Source organism: Tympanuchus pallidicinctus, unplaced genomic scaffold (assembly GCF_026119805.1).
Source record: "Tympanuchus pallidicinctus isolate F22 unplaced genomic scaffold, pur_lepc_1.0 scaffold2, whole genome shotgun sequence".
In the NCBI taxonomy this organism is placed as follows: domain Eukaryota; kingdom Metazoa; phylum Chordata; class Aves; order Galliformes; family Phasianidae; genus Tympanuchus; species Tympanuchus pallidicinctus.
This window is the reverse complement of record NW_026294721.1, coordinates 52,679,630-52,699,600: the sequence shown is the minus strand read 5'-3', so window position 1 is coordinate 52,699,600 and position 19,971 is coordinate 52,679,630. Positions and strand designations below refer to the sequence as shown.

Sequence of the window (19,971 nt, the reverse complement as noted above, 5' to 3'; positions counted from 1 at the left end):
CCATTAACAGACTATTCACAGTATTTTTAAAATATTTTTTGTAGTTTTCAAAAATAACTAAGACTGCTGGCTTGTCAGAAGATATCGTGTGGAACTGCAAGACCCTGCTGAAGGAGAGAGATGTGGTTCTCAAGCTCATGAATAAATGTGAAGAAATTTCAAATAAACTGACAAAACAAGTAACCAAGATTACTGAAGATGGAGGATGCAAATGGAACATTGAGCAACCCTCCATTCTGAACCAGAGGTATATTTTATTTTATTTTTATGTTTCAAGGAGTCTTAGATAATAAGCTGTGTTTGAACTCCAGGATTTTCAGTATTGTTCCCTGTGAAAGTGCAACTGTAAGTCTCACTCATCAGATCTTGGGGATCTACACAGTGATGCACGTGCAGTGCTTGAGGGAATGCAATAAATATTTTCAAGTCCATCAGGAAAGCTGGTGAGGAGGATTGTGAATGCAACACAGTGATAAAACAGTTCAGTTATAAATGTAGAGTTTTGAGTGCTGGGATCCCAAGTTGTTCTGTTTTTCTTTTAGATAAAAAAGTGACAAAACCACAACCACCACTCTAAAGGAGATCCTTATACATCAAGGATGCCAAAATAATTTTCTTTGGTTTCAAAACAGAAGAAGGGGAATTGGTCATGAATGCTTTGTGGATTGTATGTTTTTTTGTTGTTGGTTTCACTATCATCAATAATATTTAATTAATTGTATATTCTAAAAAACACTGATTGTGTAACTGTTTTTAAATGTTTATCAATCACTGATTTAAAAGTAAGAAATTCATTGTAATATTCATTTATGATTGGTCAACATGTATAAGAATTCCAGCACACTGCTTAGTTCAGAAATGCTTTCTGATATTCAGCTGACTGGTGACATGGAGTTGGAGGTGCATTTTCACTACACCAGGAGATTTGGAGTGGATTAAAATACAAGCAATGTTAAACATTCTGTACTGTGATAAACATAAGTTTAAAAATGTTTCATAGATAGATAAACTAAAGACAGCAACATGGTAAAGCTGATATTCTTCTGTTTTCTTTTTTCAAGTTTGGAACTCAAGCCATACCAGAAGATTGGTTTAAACTGGTTAGCACTTCTTCATAAACATGGACTGAATGGTATTTTGGCTGATGAAATGGTAAGTATGAAACTGACTATTTGACAGTTGTTAGAAGTATTGGAGATATCTTAGTTATAATCTGATATGGACTTCAAAAAAAAAAAATAAAGGAAAACATTTTAGCTAGTACAATTCAAATCACAAACAAATTCTTCACATGTTTTTGCATCTTTTTCAATATCAGTATCTGCTAAGCTCTTTTTCTCAATTTGAAAGTTCAAGATAAATTGAGATTCATAGGTAGTGATAATTACAAGTCATATGGTCTCCTGATGTAATTAAACCAATTTGTAACACAACAGATAATTCTTGAACTATTCATTTTTATAGCTCTGTGCAATTAAACAGAAAATTAACTCTTCTTGACCACGCTGAGCTGTAGTAAGCCCATTTCTTCACCCTTTCTCTGTCAGTTCCAAAATTGATAGGTAACAATACAAAAAAAGCAATGCAAGCACTTCCTGCTTCTCCAGAATTTTAACCATCTATTGTCAATATACCCGTCATAAATTTTCTAACAGGATTAAAACCAGGAAATTTTACAGATTTGAGGTTTTGAGTGCTAGTTGCTTTTCATCTTGTGACTTAATGTGAACAAATGAATTGGTTTGCTCCACTAAGACAGAGTTTCTTCCATACTTTTTATGGCAGTAAGCATGACCTCAAGAAAATTTTCTGGTAGCTAAGATTAAACCTTTAAATCCATGGTATAAAAGACAGGTGAGTAAACGTTGGCAGAAATGTAAGCCTACTGCAAACAAATGTGATTTCCATATTAAATCCCACTTCAGAAGCAGCTAGAGTTAGTTGCGTGATTGGTTCTTATTGAAAGAAATGATTAGTTTCTAAATGAGTTGTTGTCAGAATCTCAGTTTCTTAAAGCTTTGATGATCTGAACTGAAATGAAAAACTTTGTAAATGAAGTAGGTGAATCACTGATGCTCAAATATCGAGCTGAAAAGGGAATTAACGATGACTGAAAGAATCATCTTCTGAAAACAATGCTGTTTAACAGAATGATTGTTCTATGCAGATCTGTAGTCTTCAGTTATCACTGATTATGTTGTAAACATCTCAGTAGTATGAAGCAGTTGCATTCTGGAGACTAAATTTTGTTTAAATGGATTTGTATTCTTGTAGGGCTTAGGAAAAACAATTCAAGCTATTGCATTTCTGGCCCATATCTATCAAGAAGGTGATAGTGGTCCACATTTGATAGTTGTGCCAGCTTCAACACTGGGTAAGTTGCAAGTATTGAAGTTACTTGACTTTTAAAAAAAGGAAAAGGAGAGAAATTGTGGATGGGCTATTAAAATTAGGATAACAATTTAAAGAAAGAAATCTGTGTTTTCTCACAATGCTTTTCAGCTCCTCAAGGAATTTGAAGCGGAATGCAAAGTGTAGTGCAAGTATGCTTGTTATAAATTAATTAGACCTTACATGGATTTCTTTAATATAGTGTGTGATTCACAAAAAATAATGCTGCTTGACAGTTACAGTTTGAACTTGTTTAGTTAAGTCTGTTATTTACTGAATATTGGCTGAAATTCTGTATCTTCAGGCTGAGCTTAGATACAATTTTTATTGCATTCAAAACATTCAGTGCCTTTTTCCTCCTTGATTCATGCAGTATTTTTAAAGCAGATCAAAATCCTAAAATGATGAGACAAATGGTGTGTTTTAATTTTGTATTTTGATTGTTTAATGAGAGATCAATTAAAAGTGCAAAGAATATAGTGGAATGAAGTACTTTAGCAAGGCTGACGAATTTTAGGATAAACTAGTCCTTTGGAGTTAAATTGGATTTACTGAAAGACTATGGAAAAGAGAAAGTAGCAATTTTGATTAGGATTACTGCTCTTAATTTTTGAAGCCAATACATATCTTACACTGCTAACATATCAAAAAAGGTTTCAGTCAGATCTGTTTGAAAATGCCATTATCAATATGCTTTTAAAACTCAGGTTTTTTTTTTTAAGTAACTCAAAAAATGCATGTAATTTAAAACCTGAGGTGTGAATGAGGGTGTTTTATGAAGTGATATGTGGAGACTCAAATTGTAGCAGCAACTTTGGCCAAGCTTTTATTATTCAGCGCTCTAAAGCCTGAAAAGTACAGTCTGCCAACAACTTCTCAGACTTTACTGTTGGAGGATCCCATCATCCCCAGGCTGGGTCAAACCCAGGAATAGGACAGATGGCAATTACCAGAAACCCCTTTCTGCAGTTGTGTGTGATGGTTTGAGAATAACACTCATGCACCATGTACAAAGATGTTTTTCTTTAGCCTGGTGACGTTTCTGGTGGCTGTTTTGATGGCTGCACACCTGGAAATTGATTGAGTTATGAAACTTTGCCAATTCCTAGAGGCATTTCCAATGAAATGATTCTAAATGAAAATAGGTGATAAATGAAGTGATTGCTTTTTGAGGAATTAATTCTTCTGGGGAAGGAATTGGTGAGGAGTTAAGCAATGCAGTAGACACTTAAGTTGTTTTAGACCTAGCAGAAACTGATTTCAATCAGAGTTTAAAGCATGAGCTACTTAAGATAGCAGGAGTCATATAGAAAAGGTTTGCTTATGTTAAACTGTTTTTGAATTGTTTAAGAAAGCTTCTAAATCCTTTTGAAGGAGGAGGCTTTGGAGTCTGACAGTAACTTAGCTTTGGTAAGTTAGCTTCCCTAAATGTTAACAGTTTTTCAGCATTTGGAAAGCTAATTCTTAACATTTGGGAGAATTTTAAGGTATTTGCTTTAAAGTCGAGCTTTAGTTTTAATGCTGAGGTGGTTTTGGAATTATGTAAGGCATAAGAAGAAATAACTTGGATTTTTTTATTGATATTTTACAGATAACTGGATAAGAGAAGTTAATCTGTGGTGTCCTGAACTGAATGTCCTTTTTTACTATGGTGAGCAATGGCATTTAGAAATTAATCCACTGATACAGTTGGATGCATGTTCAGCCTCAGAAAACATTAATTGCTCATAGAAGCGTTGTTTTTTAGATTATTTTTCTCATACAGGAAAACAGCATTAATTATGTGTATATAATCTTGATTTTACTATGTATTTAGATTTTACATGCATATGTAGTTGTACTCATGTTTTTCATTCCATAGGATCCCAGGAAGATAGGAAACATCTCCGGGCTGACATTAGTAACAGAGTTGTAGATTTCAATGTCATTGTAACTACGTAAGTATAGTAATAAAAAAGCAAAGGAAATCTAGTTACTGTCTACTGACCTCTAGTGATATAACAAGATTTGATCTCTGCCACTTGTATTTCACTAAAAGGCGTGAAGGTTTCTTCACTTTTTCTGTCTTGTTGGCAAGAGTTAAAGCCTATGGAGACTGCTCTTTGCAATATCACTGAATGAGGGAGGTGTGAAGTGTGCTTTGCTAATGTAATTTATAGAATGAATAACTAACAAGCAATATTTAGAATGTGATGAGATGGAAAAAGAATTTCATCTTCTCCAATTAATGATAAAAAGGCTTTTATTAATGCTGTAGCAGAGAGCGTGCATATTTTCTAATAGGTTTACATGGATTTTTGAAAAGTGGTATGAAGAGCAGTGGCTCATTGAGTAAACTGTAATTATTTGACAATACTAAACTATGTGTATAATCAATGAATATTAAGATGTTATAATTACAAAAAAAAAAAAAACAAGAGAGTTTGACAAAGCAGATAATGATAACAAAAAGAGAATAGATAGAAAGCTTACCCCTATCCTGGGCTCACTTACAGAACTCCAGCAGAGTGGCTCTCCAGAAGAAATCCTTCCCTGCTTGTAGCCAGCTCTTAAATAGGTCTAGGAGGGGTGCAGCCAGGCTCCACCCCTTCCTGCAGCACAGGTGAATTGCCTTCAGCTGTGCTCCTCTGGCTGACTCATGGCTTGCCTCAGGTGATCCATCAGAGGTTTAGGCCGTGACTCAGCAGTTCCCATACATATGTTGTGATTGATTATTTCTAGACAGTTTTAGTTAAGGTCTCTGCTGTTCTTTTCTGTAGTTCTTAGGATTATACAGAATGTAATTCAGTTGCATGAGCTGTATCTTCATGTTACATTTGCTTTTAGTGTTTCTTCTATGATTTATTTTTCTGACAGGTATAACTGTGCAATTAGCAGCTCAGATGATCGGAGTCTGTTTCGCAAGGTGAAGCTTAACTATGCAATTTTTGATGAAGGTCATATGCTCAAGAACATGAGCTCTGTACGCTACCAGCAGCTAATGAGAATTAATGTAAGACACTTAGTTGGTTGTTTAGTGGAAGGATTGGGGGGGTGACTCCCTGGAGTTTTTTTTTATGTTATCTTTATGGAGAGAAGGAGTTTACATCATGTTTCAGAAACTACAGTATGCAGGTGGACATAAGTTGTGGTGTGGTTTTAGGAGTTTGTCCTGCGTTGTGATCTCTTTCAAGGGGATGAGTTTCCTATGAGATGTAATTGGGTTCTTACAGCATTGGTACAATTAGGATAGTGGTTCAGATTCAGTATTAAGCAGTTTTCCAGTCTTTGCTTGCAGTACAGATAGTAAAATTGCTGTTCTGAAAACTAAAACGATTTGTGCTGGAATATTGTAGTATTTAAGGATGTATTCTGATGGGTCTGTACTAAAAAAGCTAACATTGAAATAGCTTTTTTTAGAAGTTTGCAGCCTATTCAATGTCATTTTAAAAGATAAATTTGGAATAAGAAGTAATAATAATGAATAAGAAGTAATATACTTACGATCACTTAAATTATTACAACTTATTTTTCAATATTTTCCCCAAAAGCATTTTTAGAAAGTTGATGTTTAAGCCATTAAATTGTCGCTTGTAACTGCAGTTGAAAGCCTGTGTGTAAAGTACTCTTTCACCTTAGAAAAAACAAAATATGTAGGCAACAGTTACTGCATTAATTTTAATTAAGGGAAAAAAACAAACAAACAAACAACCCAAAGCACAATACAGACAGGAAGGATTGTCTTACATCTGGGCTAAGCTTCTTGAGTAGTCTTATACTGATCTAAGGTCAGCTTTGCACAGATCCAAAAGCAAAGTTTTTTTTACTTCCCCCAATCAACTATTTCATAAGACTTACGTATGTTTAAAATTTAAATAGCTGTAGTTTAAATCAAGTTCACGTCAGTTCTCAATGGGTGATGTTTCACCTTTCAGTGTTAGTTTTTAACACATTCAACTAGTGTTTCTCACTAGTGTTATTTTTTTTTTAATTTGGACAAATAGGCAAAGCATCGCTTACTGCTAACAGGAACCCCAGTTCAGAATAACCTGTTGGAGTTGATGTCTCTCTTGAATTTTGTTATGCCACATATGTTCAGTAGCAGCACAAGTGAAATCCGAAGGATGTTCTCTTCAAAAACAGTGAGTGTTGTATATTCTTTCCTTGAAACTAACTTTTTTTATTATGTCACTGCTGCTAACAAGCAAGTGGTACCTTGTAGAAACAGGTGGTGAAGATCTAGAAAGTGAGACAGTAAAATAAACTATTTCAAGTGAACATATACCATAATAGGATGTCTCAGAATGCTGTCCTGTTAGGTCTGTCTCTTCTCGTTGAGTCCTCCATCAGCTTAGAAATTTTACAATAGTGGTGTTATTGCTGGAAACTTCACCCTGTAATTGAATTCTTGCAATATTTTCCATAGAAGACTGCTGAAGAACAAAGCACATATGAAAAGGAAAGGATTGCACATGCAAAGCAGATAATAAAACCATTCATCTTGAGAAGAGTAAAAGATGAGGTAATTATTTATTTTTAAAATAATGGTTCCTGGGTATCAGAAAACCTCATAATCTTTGAGGCTTGTGGAATTTCATGTCAAGTTTCATCAGTGCTGATTTTACATGTTTCTCTAGGAGGAACAAGAATCTTGTTACTGTTCATCTTGAAGTTTGCAAGAACATGAAATGCTGTGGTAGTTTTGAATTTCAATGCTCAGTATTTGTTTAATGAAGCTAGGAATTTCAGCTAGGAAAGATCACTAAAAGATTATCTGGTGCACTGAGTAGACATCAAGTGACTTCATTGTCAATTCTGAAAATTCCACTTGTTTGCATCCACTAGCACATATCTAAGGCTACTCTACAGGGACTGGACTTGCCTCTTGCAGTGGAGAGAGAGGTCTGGGACCTGTTATCCTGAGGATCATGTATTGCTGGTCATGTGAGATCATAGAATCACCAAGGTTGGATAAAACCGCCAAGATCATCCAGTCCAACCGTCCACCTATCACCAATATTTTCCACTAAACCATGTCCCCAGGTACAGCATCTAAACATTTCTTCAACACCTCCAGGGTCAGTGGCTCTGCTGCCTCTCTAGGCAGCTTTTTCCAGTGCCTAACCACTCTTTCGGAATAGTTTTTTTTCCTAGTGTCCAACATGAATCTCTCCTGTCTCAGCTTGAGGCCATTCCCTCTAATCCTGTCACTAGTTACATAAGAGAAGAGGCTGACTCTCTCCTTGCCACAACCTCTTTCAGGTAGTTGTAGAGAGTGATAATGTTCCCCTGAGCCTCCTCCAGACTAAGTAATGGTACTTCACAGAATCACAGAATTGTAGGGGTTGGGAGGGACCTCCAGAGATCATTGAGTCCAACCCCCCTGCCAAAGCAGGTTCCCTACAGCAGGTCGCACAGGTAGGCATCCAGGCAGGTCTTGAACATCTCCAGAGAAGGAGACTCCACCACCTCCCTGGGCAGCCTGTTCCAGTGCTCCGTCACCTCACTGTAAAGAAGTTCTTGCGCATATTTGTGCGGAACTTCCTATGCTGCAGTTTCCGGCTGTTTCCCCTTGTCCTGTCTCCACTCACCACTGAAAAGAGTCCTTCCTTGCCATTCTGCCCCCCACACCTTAGATACTTATAGACCTGGATCAGGTCCCCTCTCAGTCTTTTCTCAAGGCTGAACAGACCCAGTTCACTCAGCCTTTCTTCATAAGAGAGATGCTCCAGGCCCTTCACCATCTTTGTGGCCCTCTGCTGGGCTCTTTCCAAGAGATCTCTGTCCTTTTTGTACTGGGGAGCCCAGAACTGGACGCAGTATTCCAAATGAGGCCTTACCAGGGCAGAGTAGAGGGGGAGGATCACCTCCCTTGACCTGCTGGCCACACTCTTTTTAATGCATCCCAGGATGCCATTGGCCCTCTTGGCTACAAGGGCACACTGCTGGCTCATGGCCAACCTGTCATCCACCAGGACACCCAGGTCACTCTCCGCAGAGCTCCCTTCCAGCACATCATCCCCCAACCTGTACTGGTGCATGCAATTATTCCTCCCCAGATGCAAGACTCTACGCTTGCTTTTGTTAAACCTCATCCAGTTTTTTTCTGCTCAGCTCTCCAGCCTGTTCAGGCCTTGCTGAATGGCAGCACGGCTTTCACGCGTGTCAGCCAATCCTCCCAACTTCGTATCATCAGCAAACTTGCTGAGGGTGGCCACTATCCCCTCATCAAGGTCATTGATGAAGATATTGAACAAAACCGGACACAGAACAGACCCCTGGGAGACACCACTGGTTACAGGTTTCCAGCCAGACTCTGCACCGCCGACAACCCTCTGCGCTCTGCCAGTCAGCCAGTTCTCAACCCACCTCACTGTCCACTCATCTATCATCTTCCTCAAATTTGTTATAAGGATCATGGGGGACAGTATCAAATGCCTTGCTGAAATCAAGGCAGACTACATCCACTGCTCTCCCCCCATCCACCCAGCCAGAGACAACATCATAGAAGGCTACCAGGTTGGTCAAGCACGACCTCCCTCGGGTGAACCCGTGCTGACTACTACTGATAACCTCCTTTTCTTCCAGTTATCTGGAGATGACATCCAGCACCAGCAGTTCCATCACCTTTCCAGGGACAGAGGTGAGGCTGACTGGCCTATAATTGCCTGGATCTTCCTTCTTGCCCTTTTTGAAGACCGGAGTGACATTGGCTATCCTCCATTCTTCAGGCACCTCCTCTGTCCTCCAAGACCTCTCAAAGATGACAGGAAGCGGTTCAGCAATCACCTCTGCCAGCTCCCTCAGCACCCGTGGATGTATCCCATCGGGTCCCATGGATTTGTGAACATTGGTGTTGCCTAGGCGCTCTCGGACCACCTCTTCCCTGACCGAAGGGAGGTCTTCCATTCCCCAGACCCTCTCACTAACCTCCAGGGTCTCGGATTCCCGAGGGGGAGCTTTTTCACTGAAGACAGAAGCAAAGAAAGCATTCAGTATCTCCGCCTTCTCAGCATCCCCCATTACTAGAACACCCCCGTCACTTAGCAGGGGAGCCACATTCTCCTTAGTCTTCCTTTTACTGTTAACATACTTAAAAAAGCCTTTTTTATTATCCTTTATCCCCTTCGCCAGATTTAATTCCAGGCGGGCTTTAGCCTTCCTCGTCGCATCCCTGCAGGCCCTGACAGCATTCCTGTATTCTTCCCAAGTAGTCAGACCCTTTTTCCACATTTCATAGGCCTTCTTCTTTCCTTTGAGTTTGCGCACGAGCTCCTTGCTCATCCACACAGGTCTCCTGCCACCCTTTCCCGGTTTCTTCCTCACAGGGACGCACCGATCCTGAGCTTGGAAGAAGAGCTGCTTAAATGCTAACCAGCTCTCACAGGCCCCCATACCTTCTAACACCCTAGCCCACGGGATAGCTCCAAGTAGGTCCCGGAAGAGATCGAAGTTGGCTCTCCTAAAGTCCAGGATAGCAATCCTACTTTTTGCTTTACTTCTTCCACTCAGGATCTTGAACTCCACCATCTCGTGGTCATTACAACCCAAGCTGCCTCCGACCTTTATTTCCCTGACAAGCCCTTCTCTATTAGTGAGAATAAGGTCCAGCAGTACCCCTCTCCTCGTCGATTCCTCAACCACCTGCATCAGGAAGTTGTCATTAACACATTGCAGGATCCGTCTGGACCGTGCATGCCTGGCCACATTGCTTTTCCAGCAAATATCTGGATAATTGAAGTCCCCCATAAGCACCAGCGCCTGGGATCATGACACTGCTTCCAGTTGCTTGTAGAAGGCCTCATCAACCTCCTCCTCCTGATCGGGCGGCTTGTGCTCCAAGCCCCTCACCAGCTTCATTGCCTTTGTCTGAACCCACTGCAGGACCTCAATGCTCTCATAGTGAGGGGCGCAAAACTGAATGCAGTACTCAGTATCCACCCTCACCAGTGCTGAGTATAGAGGACTGATTTCTTCTCTGCTCTTGCTGTGAAAACACTATTCCTGGTGCAAGCCAGGATGCCATTGGTCTTCTTGGCCAATTGGGCACACTGTTGATTCATTCAGCTGAGCGTTAACCAATACCCCCAGATCTGTTTCCTCTACACAGTCTTCCAGCCACTCTGCCCCAGGCCTTTAGTGTTGCCTGGGGTTGTTGAGGCCAAAGTGCAGGATTTGGCACTTGGTCTTGTTGAACTTCATCCTGTGGGCTTCAATCCAGCCTGCTCAGAGCCCTCTGTAGGGCCTTCCTACCCCCAGGTGGATCAGCACTTCTGCTCAAGGTGATCTCATTTGCATACTTACTGAGGGTGTGCTCAATCCACTCGTCCTGGTTATCAATAAAGATACCGAACAGGTTAGTCCTCATAATGGACCCCTGGGTAATATCACTCACAACCAGTCGCCAGCTGGATTTAACTTCACCCACCACCACTCTCCGGGCTTGGCCTTCGGGCCAGTTCTTTACCTGGCAAAGTGTGTACCTGTCCAAGCCATACCCTACCAGCTTCTCTGGGAAAATGCTGTGGGAGACAGTGTCAAAGGCTTTGATGAAATCTATGTACACATCACATCAACACATAGAATCATAGAATCACCAAGGTTGGAAAAGACCTAAAAGATCATCCAGTCCAACCATTCACCTATTACCAATAGCTCCCACTAAACCATGTCCCTCAACACAACATCCAGTCTTTGCTTGAACATCCCCAGGCTCAGTGACTCCACCACCTCCCTGGGCAGTCCATTCCAGTGTCTGACCACCCGTTCTGAAAAGTAATACTTCCTAATGTCCAGCTTGAATCTCCCGGCTACAGCAGGTAGCTTGAAACCATTCCCTCTGGTCCTATCACTAATGACATGAGAGAAGAGGCCGACCCCCAGCTCACTACAGCCTCCCTTCAGGAAGTTATAGAGCACAGGAAGTATAGTTATACATCAACAGCCTTTCCTTCAACCACCTGACAAATCACTCAGTCATATAAGGAGATGAGGTTGGTCAAGCAGGACATGTCTTTCATGAACCAATGCTGGCTGGGCCTGATTCCTTGCTTGTCCTACACATGTTGTGTGATCTCCCTTATGATGATCTGCTCCATAACCTTGCCTAGCACCAAGGTCAGGCTGACAGGCCTGTAGTTCCTTAAATTCCCCTTATGACCCTTCTTGTAGGTGGGTGTTACGCTGGCAAGACTCCAATCCTCTGGGACTTCTCTGGTTGACCAGCAGTGCTGGTAGATAATGAATTGCCAAGCTGCTTTCCAACTCTGCCAGCTCCCTCAGCACCCTTTGGTGCGTCTCATCTGGCCCCATGAACATGTGGCAGTCCAGATGAAGCACTAGGTCTGTTTCTATCAGAATCGTGGGGAGGTTTATTCGTCTCAGACTTCCAGGTCAGGCTAGAGTACCCCATGGATAACTAGTCTGACTTTTAAAGAGAGATGTAAGGGAGATATTGAGAACTTCAGTCTTTTCTTTTTTTCCCAGTGGACATGTTCTCTCCTGCATCCACTAGAGGATGGAGATTCTCCTTAGCCCTCCTCTTACTATTTGTAAAAAAAAGTTTTTTGTTTTCTCTTAACCCAACACCAAGTTGAGTTCAAGCTGGGCTTCTTTCTGTCTCCCTAAGCATCCTGACAACTTCTTTGTACTTTCCTTGAGTTGCCCATCCCTTCTTCCACAGGAAGCAAATTCTCTTTTTCTCCTGGAGCCTCAGGAAAAGCTCCCTGTTCATCCACTCTGGTTGTCTTCCCCACCAGCTCATCTTGCACAAGGGGATAACCTGTTCCTATGCCTTTAAGACTTCCTTCTTCCAGAGTGACCAGCCTTCCTGGACCCCTTTGCCCTTCAGGTCTGAATTCCAAGGGGCCCTCCCTACCGGTGTCCTGAGAAGTTCAAAGTTTGCCCTCCAGAAGTCCAAAGCAGCAGTTTTGCTGCACCCCCTTCCTTCACCAGGAATCGAGAACTCTCCCATTTTGCAGTCACTCTGTCCAAGACAGCTCCTGACCTCCATGTTTCCCACCAGTCTTCTTCTGTGAACACCAGGGCAGGGCATCTCTCCTGGTAATCTCTTTTACCAGCTGTGTTAGGATGATGCAGGATGACATTTTACTTTAATTCAAAGTGTTAAGGCAGTAAATGATCATGTATACTTTTTTGCATGTGATGGACTAAAAACAGATTATGTTGCTATCATCCAAATGTTTCTTTTTCAGTTTAAATTCAGAACTTAGCTAAATCCTTCTTTAATGCATGAAGTTCTGAACAGTCTGGAAAAACATAATAATTTGAAGAGGTTCTGTGATTCACGTGCACTTAGAAGTCAGTAGGTTCAAAAATAGTTTGCTTTGATTAGCAGAAAAGTGGGTTCCTAGTAGTATGTTTTATTTTGTTCAGGTTCTGGTTTTCGGTTGGTTGTTTTTTTCTTTGGAAGTGTTCAGATCATGTTATTTTAGGAGATGTGTGATGCCTAATTCAAGACAAGTTCTGAATTTGTAAGTCGAACTACTGACTTGGTTTCAATTAGCAAAGTTGCAGCCAATGGAAGAAGTTGGCATGAAGGGAATTAGTAGAATAACTTAAGAGTAGGCTTGTAAAATAGAACCTGGTACATTTTTATTTTCTCAGGTCCTTAAACAACTACCTCCCAAAAAAGATCACATTGAATTATGTGCCATGTCTGAGAAGCAAGAGCAACTATACTGTGATCTCTTAAACAAGCTGAAGAAGACTATGAAGGGTAACGGTATATGATGGCTTCATTTCCTTTTGCTGTTTTTTTTTTTTTTCCTAAGCTTAGATTTCTGTTGAGTGGAACTACAAAGTTTTTGCTTTGTAAAGATGTTTAATGCTCATAAAGTGACTATATCCCTTGTATGATTTATTTTTAAATAGCAGAAATATTGAATATAAGGAGTTTTCCTTAAAACTAATGTTCTCCTGAGAGATGAAGATGCATCCAGATGTGTGCTGCTTCTGAATATACCTTATTTTTTTGTTGGCAGAGAAAAACTCTGATATGGGAAATGCAATGATGCAACTTAGAAAAATGGCTAATCACCCTCTCTTACATCGTCAGTATTACACAGCTGACAAACTCAAGACAATGTCTAAACTTATGCTCAAGGTAAGGTGATGAGATTCAGCAGCAGTCTCTGATTCCTCAGAATTTTTATTGTAACTTGAATTTACTTTTATTGTCAGTCCTTAGATCAAAAGTGTGTCTTTGTAAACCTTAATTCATTATTGCTGCTTTTTGTTTTTCTGCATCTATCCAGCCAAGTTCTGTGTGTTTTAACACTCTGTCTTCTAGAACCAAGGTTAAATGGAGAGAATAGTTCTGAGATTGCAGTCATCATCTTTTCTATGACCGTTACCCTTTAACACCTCTTCCCCCTAAATCTAAACTTAAAACCATAATACTTAAGAAAATGTCTCAGGAGGAGGGCATCTGGTTTTATTAGTGTTTTCTGAGCAGCAAGGAATGTAGGCGATATAGATGTAAAAACAGGGCACTGATGTATTCAAGTATTGAGGGTTTTTTGGTCACACATCTGCAGTTAGAGCCTGTGGAGTTGGGGAAAAATTACTGCATCTTTCTAAAGTGCAAACAAAAGAGATCTTGGGACATGGAGGAGGGTGTACTCTGAGAAAGCTGCAGTTGGCTTTGAGTATCTGTAGCTTTGCTAAAAATAAACCCAGTCAGGGTTGGGGGGAAGGGAAGAAGTCATTCATTTTTATGAAGGATTCTTGTCCCTTTTTTATTCCTTCTCATGCCATCGTACTCTCCAGATGTGGCTTTTCTTTTCCTCTTTCTTCCAGGCATGACATCCCTCTACCCACCCTACATCTTGGGCTGGGCTTCCCATGTCTTCTACCATCTAACCAAGGATTGGATCTCCCTTTTAGGGAGTGTGTCTTCAGGGGAAGAGGTCTGATACAGGGGCAAAAGATCGTAGGGCTTGATGAGAACTAGGTAATGGCTGTGGAGGTTGAGAATATACTTAGTTTTAATAGCACAAATTCTTGTAAGAGTTAAATTGTAAAGTGACAATCTTCTATTATAAACCTGGGGTTGCAGATTTCATCTTCTGTTGCTTGCATGAGCCATGCTCTGGCATTTGTCAATGTCTAGTTATGCTGCTTTTTGTTCTTACAGAAACTGTGGATGTAATTGGTTTTTGATTTCCTTGTCTGTGTATCAAGATTGTATATTGTATTGTTTTCCTTCATTTTTGCTAATAGGAACCCACACATTGTGACGCTAATCCTGACCTTATCTTTGAAGATATGACAGTAATGACAGATTTTGAACTGCATTTGCTTTGTAAGCAATATACTCATGTCAGTGACTTCAAGTTAGATATGGATCAGATTTTGGATTCGGGAAAGTTTAGAGTATTGGAACGCCTTCTATCTGACCTTAAAGAGAAGGTTTGTACTACAAATCATTGAAATGTCCTTTGCTGTCTTTAGAATGGCTGGCACAAAAAAAAACCTCACCATCTGGTCACAAGCAGCTGTATGTGCTACTCAGTTGCTTTTGTATGGAGTATTACAGTCTGATTTAATGTGTGTGCAGTGCACTGCTTTTAACATGTAGTCCTACTTTTGCACTTTGCTCTATAGACAATAAGATTACACAGTGAAAGTAAGCTTCCTCATTTTTCAAGTGTTGAATTTTCTAACCCAAGTTAACATGACAATTAGTAGGTAGGCACAGTGTTGCTTTCACAGCTCATAAGGGTTGAATCATCTGACTTTCTTTTGGCCTTTGAATAAGACTATTAATTTGGCTTAATACATGGCTGTTTTAACATGAACATAAGGTGTCATTTTTTTGAGTTACAAACCCAAATTGGCTTATTCTGCAAATAAGCATGTAGCCAAATATTTCAACAGGAGCTATGATATGGAAAACAGCTCAAATTTAACAGTTTTTAACATATTTTTATAGGTCTGTCACTCTTGCACTTGACTTGTGATTTCGAGGTTGCTTAATTGACCCAAGTACAAAATAACTAAAAAAACTTCTGGCTCTAACTAAAAGTGGATTAACACAACAGAAATACTGTACATGTTTTATTAAAAGTCAGTCTGCAGTCTTAGTAATGTCAGCTTCGTTTTTCAGTTTGGAAATCAGGGATTCTAAGTAAAATCACTTTTTAAATGCAAATAATACATTTGTCTAGTTCATCACTTTAACTAGAGTGTTTTAAAACTTTTGTTTTTCTATGTCATTTCCAGGGTGACAGAGTTGTGTTGTTTAGCCAGTTTACAATGGTACTGGATATCTTGGAAGTTTTCCTAAAACATTGGCAACACAGGTATATTAGGTTGGATGGAAAAACACAGATTTCTGACAGGTATGTGACTTATGTTTGTTTTCTGAAGGCAGTTGAAGAAATGGATTTGCCATTTGCAGAGAGGATCTGACTTACTAACCTTTGTTTTCTAACATATAGAATTTTGTATTTGCTGGGAATTTACTCTAGTAGGAGTTTAATGTTGAATTTCAGATTGCCTTAACAAGGTTGAGGCTGAAAGGTGAGTTTAGAAGATCAGATTGTCGTTAGCATATCCAACTGGAAAACTTTCAACTTTGCTATAAATGATGTTTTGATTTGCTTTTATGTCAGCGTGACTTTTGTTAAGGCTCACCTGTAGACACTTCCCATTTCCTGGAATCTTTTTTCAGATGCTCTCTTCTTCTTTCAATAATCAATTTATTGGTATAATGTTACTTCCCACTTGCAGCTGAAATCTCTACTCTTCTTAACTTTCAAGTGCCATTAGTGCAAGACAGTTGTGAACCTAAATTCTTCACTGTCCTGTCACCTGTTTTGCCATAGTCCTCCCCACCCCCTTTTCACCAGCTTATTCTTTGTATTCCGTGATGATAATCCAAAATCTTATTCCAAACATCACTTCATTCTTTGCTCTGTCTTACCAATCTTTAAGTATGTTCTGGTCACCCCTTAGAATTGTCACACCTTTTCCTTTATGCCTAACATCTGTACTTTTGAGTTGCTTTGCAATCCCCCTGGCCTCTTCCTCAGATCATAATTATAACTTCTATATTTAACTCTGAAGCAAGAGTTTTGTTGTTTTCTAAGACCTGATGCATGTGTTCCTATGTTCCGTAGGATACATCTAATAGATGAGTTCAATACAGATATGGGTATATTTGTGTTCCTCCTGTCAACCAAAGCTGGCGGCTTGGGAATCAATCTGACTTCAGCGAATGTTGTTATTCTTCATGACATCGATTGCAATCCATACAATGATAAGCAAGCAGAAGATCGATGCCATAGAGTAGGTCAAACAAGGTAAGACTTCTTAGTTATAGTGCTTCTCTTGGACGCAAACAGTTTGATTTAAAGATTCCATTTTAATCAGATTTCTCTAAGCCGTCTCTGGATTGCTTGGAATAGTTGCAGTTGTCTTACAATTGCATGGTTGTAGGTGGAACTAACCTTAATTACATTCTACTCTAATTTTTCATTTTTCCGCAGTTCACATCAGTTCTTAGCACCAGAAATTTATATGAAGACTGGTCGCAAGTCATTGGAACTGGCTGAAAAAGCTGGTTGTTTTCTTCCAAAGACTTCTAAGCTTTAAAATGCTGTAGTGCCTTGAAGAAAGGATCAGTTTTCTGCTCTGTATTCTTCACTAAGTAATAAGTTGAGAGCCATAGAATGTGTTTAGTAAATGGTATTTTGCCTGTAGTATTCAGTTATTTCTATGAACGTGAATTTTTTGAGACCATACAGACCTTTGTGCTGGCTGAGGAGAAAACAAGTTTTCTGTCAGTATGGAGCACAACTGGTCCAAAGAGGGAAACTGTCTGCTTTAGTATTGTTGTAAACTATTGCCATTCAAACAAAGGCATAAGTTCTTTCCTTTTACACTGATCCAAAGAAACTGTAAATATGTACTTATCCTATTTTGTGCTTTTCAGAGAAGTAAAAGTCATAAAGCTGATCAGTAAAGGGACTATTGAAGAATCCATGCTCAAAATGAATCAGCAGAAATTGAAGTTAGAACAAGATATGACTGCAGCAGATTTGGGTAAGTCTCTTGCCAGAAATGATTTCACCTTACATGAGTTAAGGAGATCACTGCAATATATTATTCCAAAAAACTGCACTCGTAATTAAGATGAGACAATTTTTAGTTCCACTTTAAACTAGAAAAATGTATTGTGCCAGTTTACTTTTCTGCTTGACAGGAGGTGTCCCTTGCATCTAACACGCAGACCAAATGCTTGCAAGTAGAGGATTGTATACAGTTTTGAGATTCTAGACTTTCGTAGTTTATGTAAAATACTTATTGCTCTACTAATGTATGTTTTGATTCTTCAGGAGAAGAAGGGGCCATTCCAGCAGATATAGCCACGCTATTGAAAGCCTCATTAGGTCTCTAAATTGTAAATATGTGGAATTTAAGGAAGAAATGAAATGCCATACCCCCGAGGACTCTTCCGTTATTGATGACCATGAGTTTTCTGAAGTTTTATAACTTTTTGTAGTTTCTTCATTTTATTCCTCATGGTATTGATAATTTTTAACACTGGTAGCATTCTTTCGATGCTTGAAAACATAAACAGTACAAGTCTATCAACATCAGATGCTGAAGAAACATAATTTTACAGGACGTTTTTCAAAATGGGGACCTACGTAGTAATTGTTTTAATAAATCTGCTACTGCTTAAGATTTGTCAGTATTTTTGTAATTATTTCTACCTCCAGACGTATAAATAAACTGTCTGTTTCACTGGATTATGCTTGTTGATTTCTTTTATATGTGCCTTATTTGACAATGCCTAAGTCTGTTTCTGCTTGTTCTGGTTCTTTTGACGTACTGTCCTGGTTTTGTATCAATTTGTTCAAATAAAATTCCATGCATTATCAACACGTTCTCATGTTGTGGTTATTGGGAGAGGAGGGTGGAACTGATAACTTGCATGATACAAATCAGAGGCAGCTTTCAAACTATCCAAAGTGCTCCATTTGACCTGACTTCTCTTATCTGTTAGTAAATATTTACTATTATCTCATTGTATTCAAATAAAAGTTGCTTTAGAATACAAATTATGAAAATGGGAGTTCCTGCCTGTAGCAGAAATGCTAAGTCACAGCCTGAAGCAGTGATTGAACACCTGGTGGAAGGCAGGGCCAGCAGGGGAGCTCAGGTGCATGCAATGTACCTGAGTGATAGGAAGGGATGGAGCCAGGATCTACCCCTTCCCAGACCTTAGTTAAGGGTTGGCAGTGGATGCAAGGGTATTTTCTTGAAAATCCCTGTGTACCTGAGGCCTTTTTGAAGGTAAGAAGCATCTTTTCTTTATTTCTGTCCCTAAAACTGCTGCATTTGAGCAGGTCTTTGCTTGCTGCAGCCTAGGACCTTGCTGCTCTGCTGTCATGCTGTCACTGCTGCGCTTTCCTTTGTATTACAGTGACGAGTTTTGTGCTCAGGTTGTAATTTTCTTAGTCAGTCCTGGAGATACCAGGTCTACGGTCTGATAGTGAAGTGCCCTAGTCACAGAACTTATGTCACAGGATTGCAGAACTGTAGGGATTGGAAGGGACCTCTAGGAATCATTGAGTTCAACTCATTTCCTAAGGCAGGCTCCCATAGCAGGTTCATGGCTAAGTGTGCAGGCAGATCTTGAGTATCTCTGTAGAAGGAGGGTCCACTATCTCTTAGCACATCTTGTTCCAGTGCTTTATCACTGATAGTAAATAAGTTCATTCTTGTGTTAGTGTGGAGCTTCCTGTGTTCTAGATTCTGTTAATTGTCCCTTTTTCTTTTGTTGCTCGTCACCAAGAGTCTATCTCTTACGGCTTGGCTTCAACACTTGAGATATTTATAAACAGTGATGAGATTCCCTCTCAGGAAACAAAAAATTATGAGGAGCTACAACAAGGCATGCAGGAATTGCAAGGGCAAATGGAGACTGCATATTCAAATCTATACAGGAACGAACCTTGCTTCTTTTTCTGCTGATACCTCTTAGTTTCTGAACTGCTTAGTGGTTGGTTTATGTCACTTATAGAGCTAAGTGAAATAAGACTCATTGGAGTGGGGGCAGGGGGAAGGAATAGCTGTAAAGGAGAACAATTTCCCATCATTGTTCATTTTCAGCCCAGTCTCTTTTAAATGGATAAACCACTATGAGCAGTGGAGTCCTCTTACAAGTGATTGTTTTCCCCTTGAGCTTGGGTAAACCTATCTCATCTATAACTATCCCTGTTTTCAGCAGCTCCACTGACCTATTTACCCTGTTGCTAGAAGGACAAACCTTTGGCATGTTCCATGTATTTTGTTCTAAATTTAGTTTTCACCCCTGCCACTGTTGTTTGTTGGTTTTACTGGATAAATGCTGAACAATTGAATGTTTTTGCAGCTGGTGTGCTTATGGCTGGTGCTGATGTGGGCAGCGTCTCAGCTGAGCAGCTGCATTTTTTTGTAATGGCACAGCAGGAACTGCAGGAGGCTAAGGAAGTGTTGGAGGAACTTGAAATCTCTTGAGCAAGTGAGCAGTTTTCATCAGTGCTGCCTAGTGTTCTTAATCCTCCCAAGCACTTCTCATCTTGTTTA

The 19,971-nt window shown here is 39.8% G+C and overlaps 2 protein-coding genes and 1 long non-coding RNA gene across 6 annotated transcripts in view; 2 read left to right on the top strand and 1 right to left on the bottom strand.

Moving 5' to 3' along the window:
• SMARCAD1 (SWI/SNF-related, matrix-associated actin-dependent regulator of chromatin, subfamily a, containing DEAD/H box 1) overlaps window positions 1–18,282 on the top strand; it is a 44,920-nt gene extending 26,638 nt beyond the window's left edge. Inside the window, exons 10-24 of one of the 3 annotated variants that reach the window (XM_052681766.1) lie at window positions 45–247; window positions 1,062–1,152; window positions 2,275–2,374; window positions 3,983–4,042; window positions 4,253–4,328; window positions 5,248–5,383; window positions 6,375–6,512; window positions 6,797–6,892; window positions 12,997–13,108; window positions 13,374–13,495; window positions 14,614–14,802; window positions 15,616–15,734; window positions 16,515–16,697; window positions 17,330–17,439; window positions 17,733–18,282. In XM_052681766.1, the coding sequence (XP_052537726.1) occupies window positions 45–247; window positions 1,062–1,152; window positions 2,275–2,374; window positions 3,983–4,042; window positions 4,253–4,328; window positions 5,248–5,383; window positions 6,375–6,512; window positions 6,797–6,892; window positions 12,997–13,108; window positions 13,374–13,495; window positions 14,614–14,802; window positions 15,616–15,734; window positions 16,515–16,697; window positions 17,330–17,439; window positions 17,733–17,794 (1,797 nt within the window). In that variant the 3' untranslated portion in view covers window positions 17,795–18,282. Of the gene's footprint in view, window positions 1–44; window positions 248–1,061; window positions 1,153–2,274; window positions 2,375–3,982; window positions 4,043–4,252; window positions 4,329–5,247; window positions 5,384–6,374; window positions 6,513–6,796; window positions 6,893–12,996; window positions 13,115–13,373; window positions 13,496–14,613; window positions 14,803–15,615; window positions 15,735–16,514; window positions 16,698–17,329 lie in introns of all 3 variants that reach the window. The other 2 variants (XM_052681765.1, XM_052681764.1) reach the window with 2 other exon arrangements.
• SEC24B (SEC24 homolog B, COPII coat complex component) overlaps window positions 1–19,971 on the bottom strand; it is a 553,630-nt gene that overhangs the window by 379,090 nt on the left and 154,569 nt on the right. The window lies entirely within an intron of this gene.
• The window catches only part of LOC128080006 (uncharacterized), a 59,373-nt gene continuing 57,898 nt past the window's right edge, over window positions 18,497–19,971 (top strand). For both annotated transcript variants that reach the window (XR_008206420.1, XR_008206421.1), the window contains exon 1: window positions 18,497–18,696. This is a non-coding gene — a long non-coding RNA (uncharacterized LOC128080006). The remainder of the gene's footprint in view (window positions 18,697–19,971) is intronic.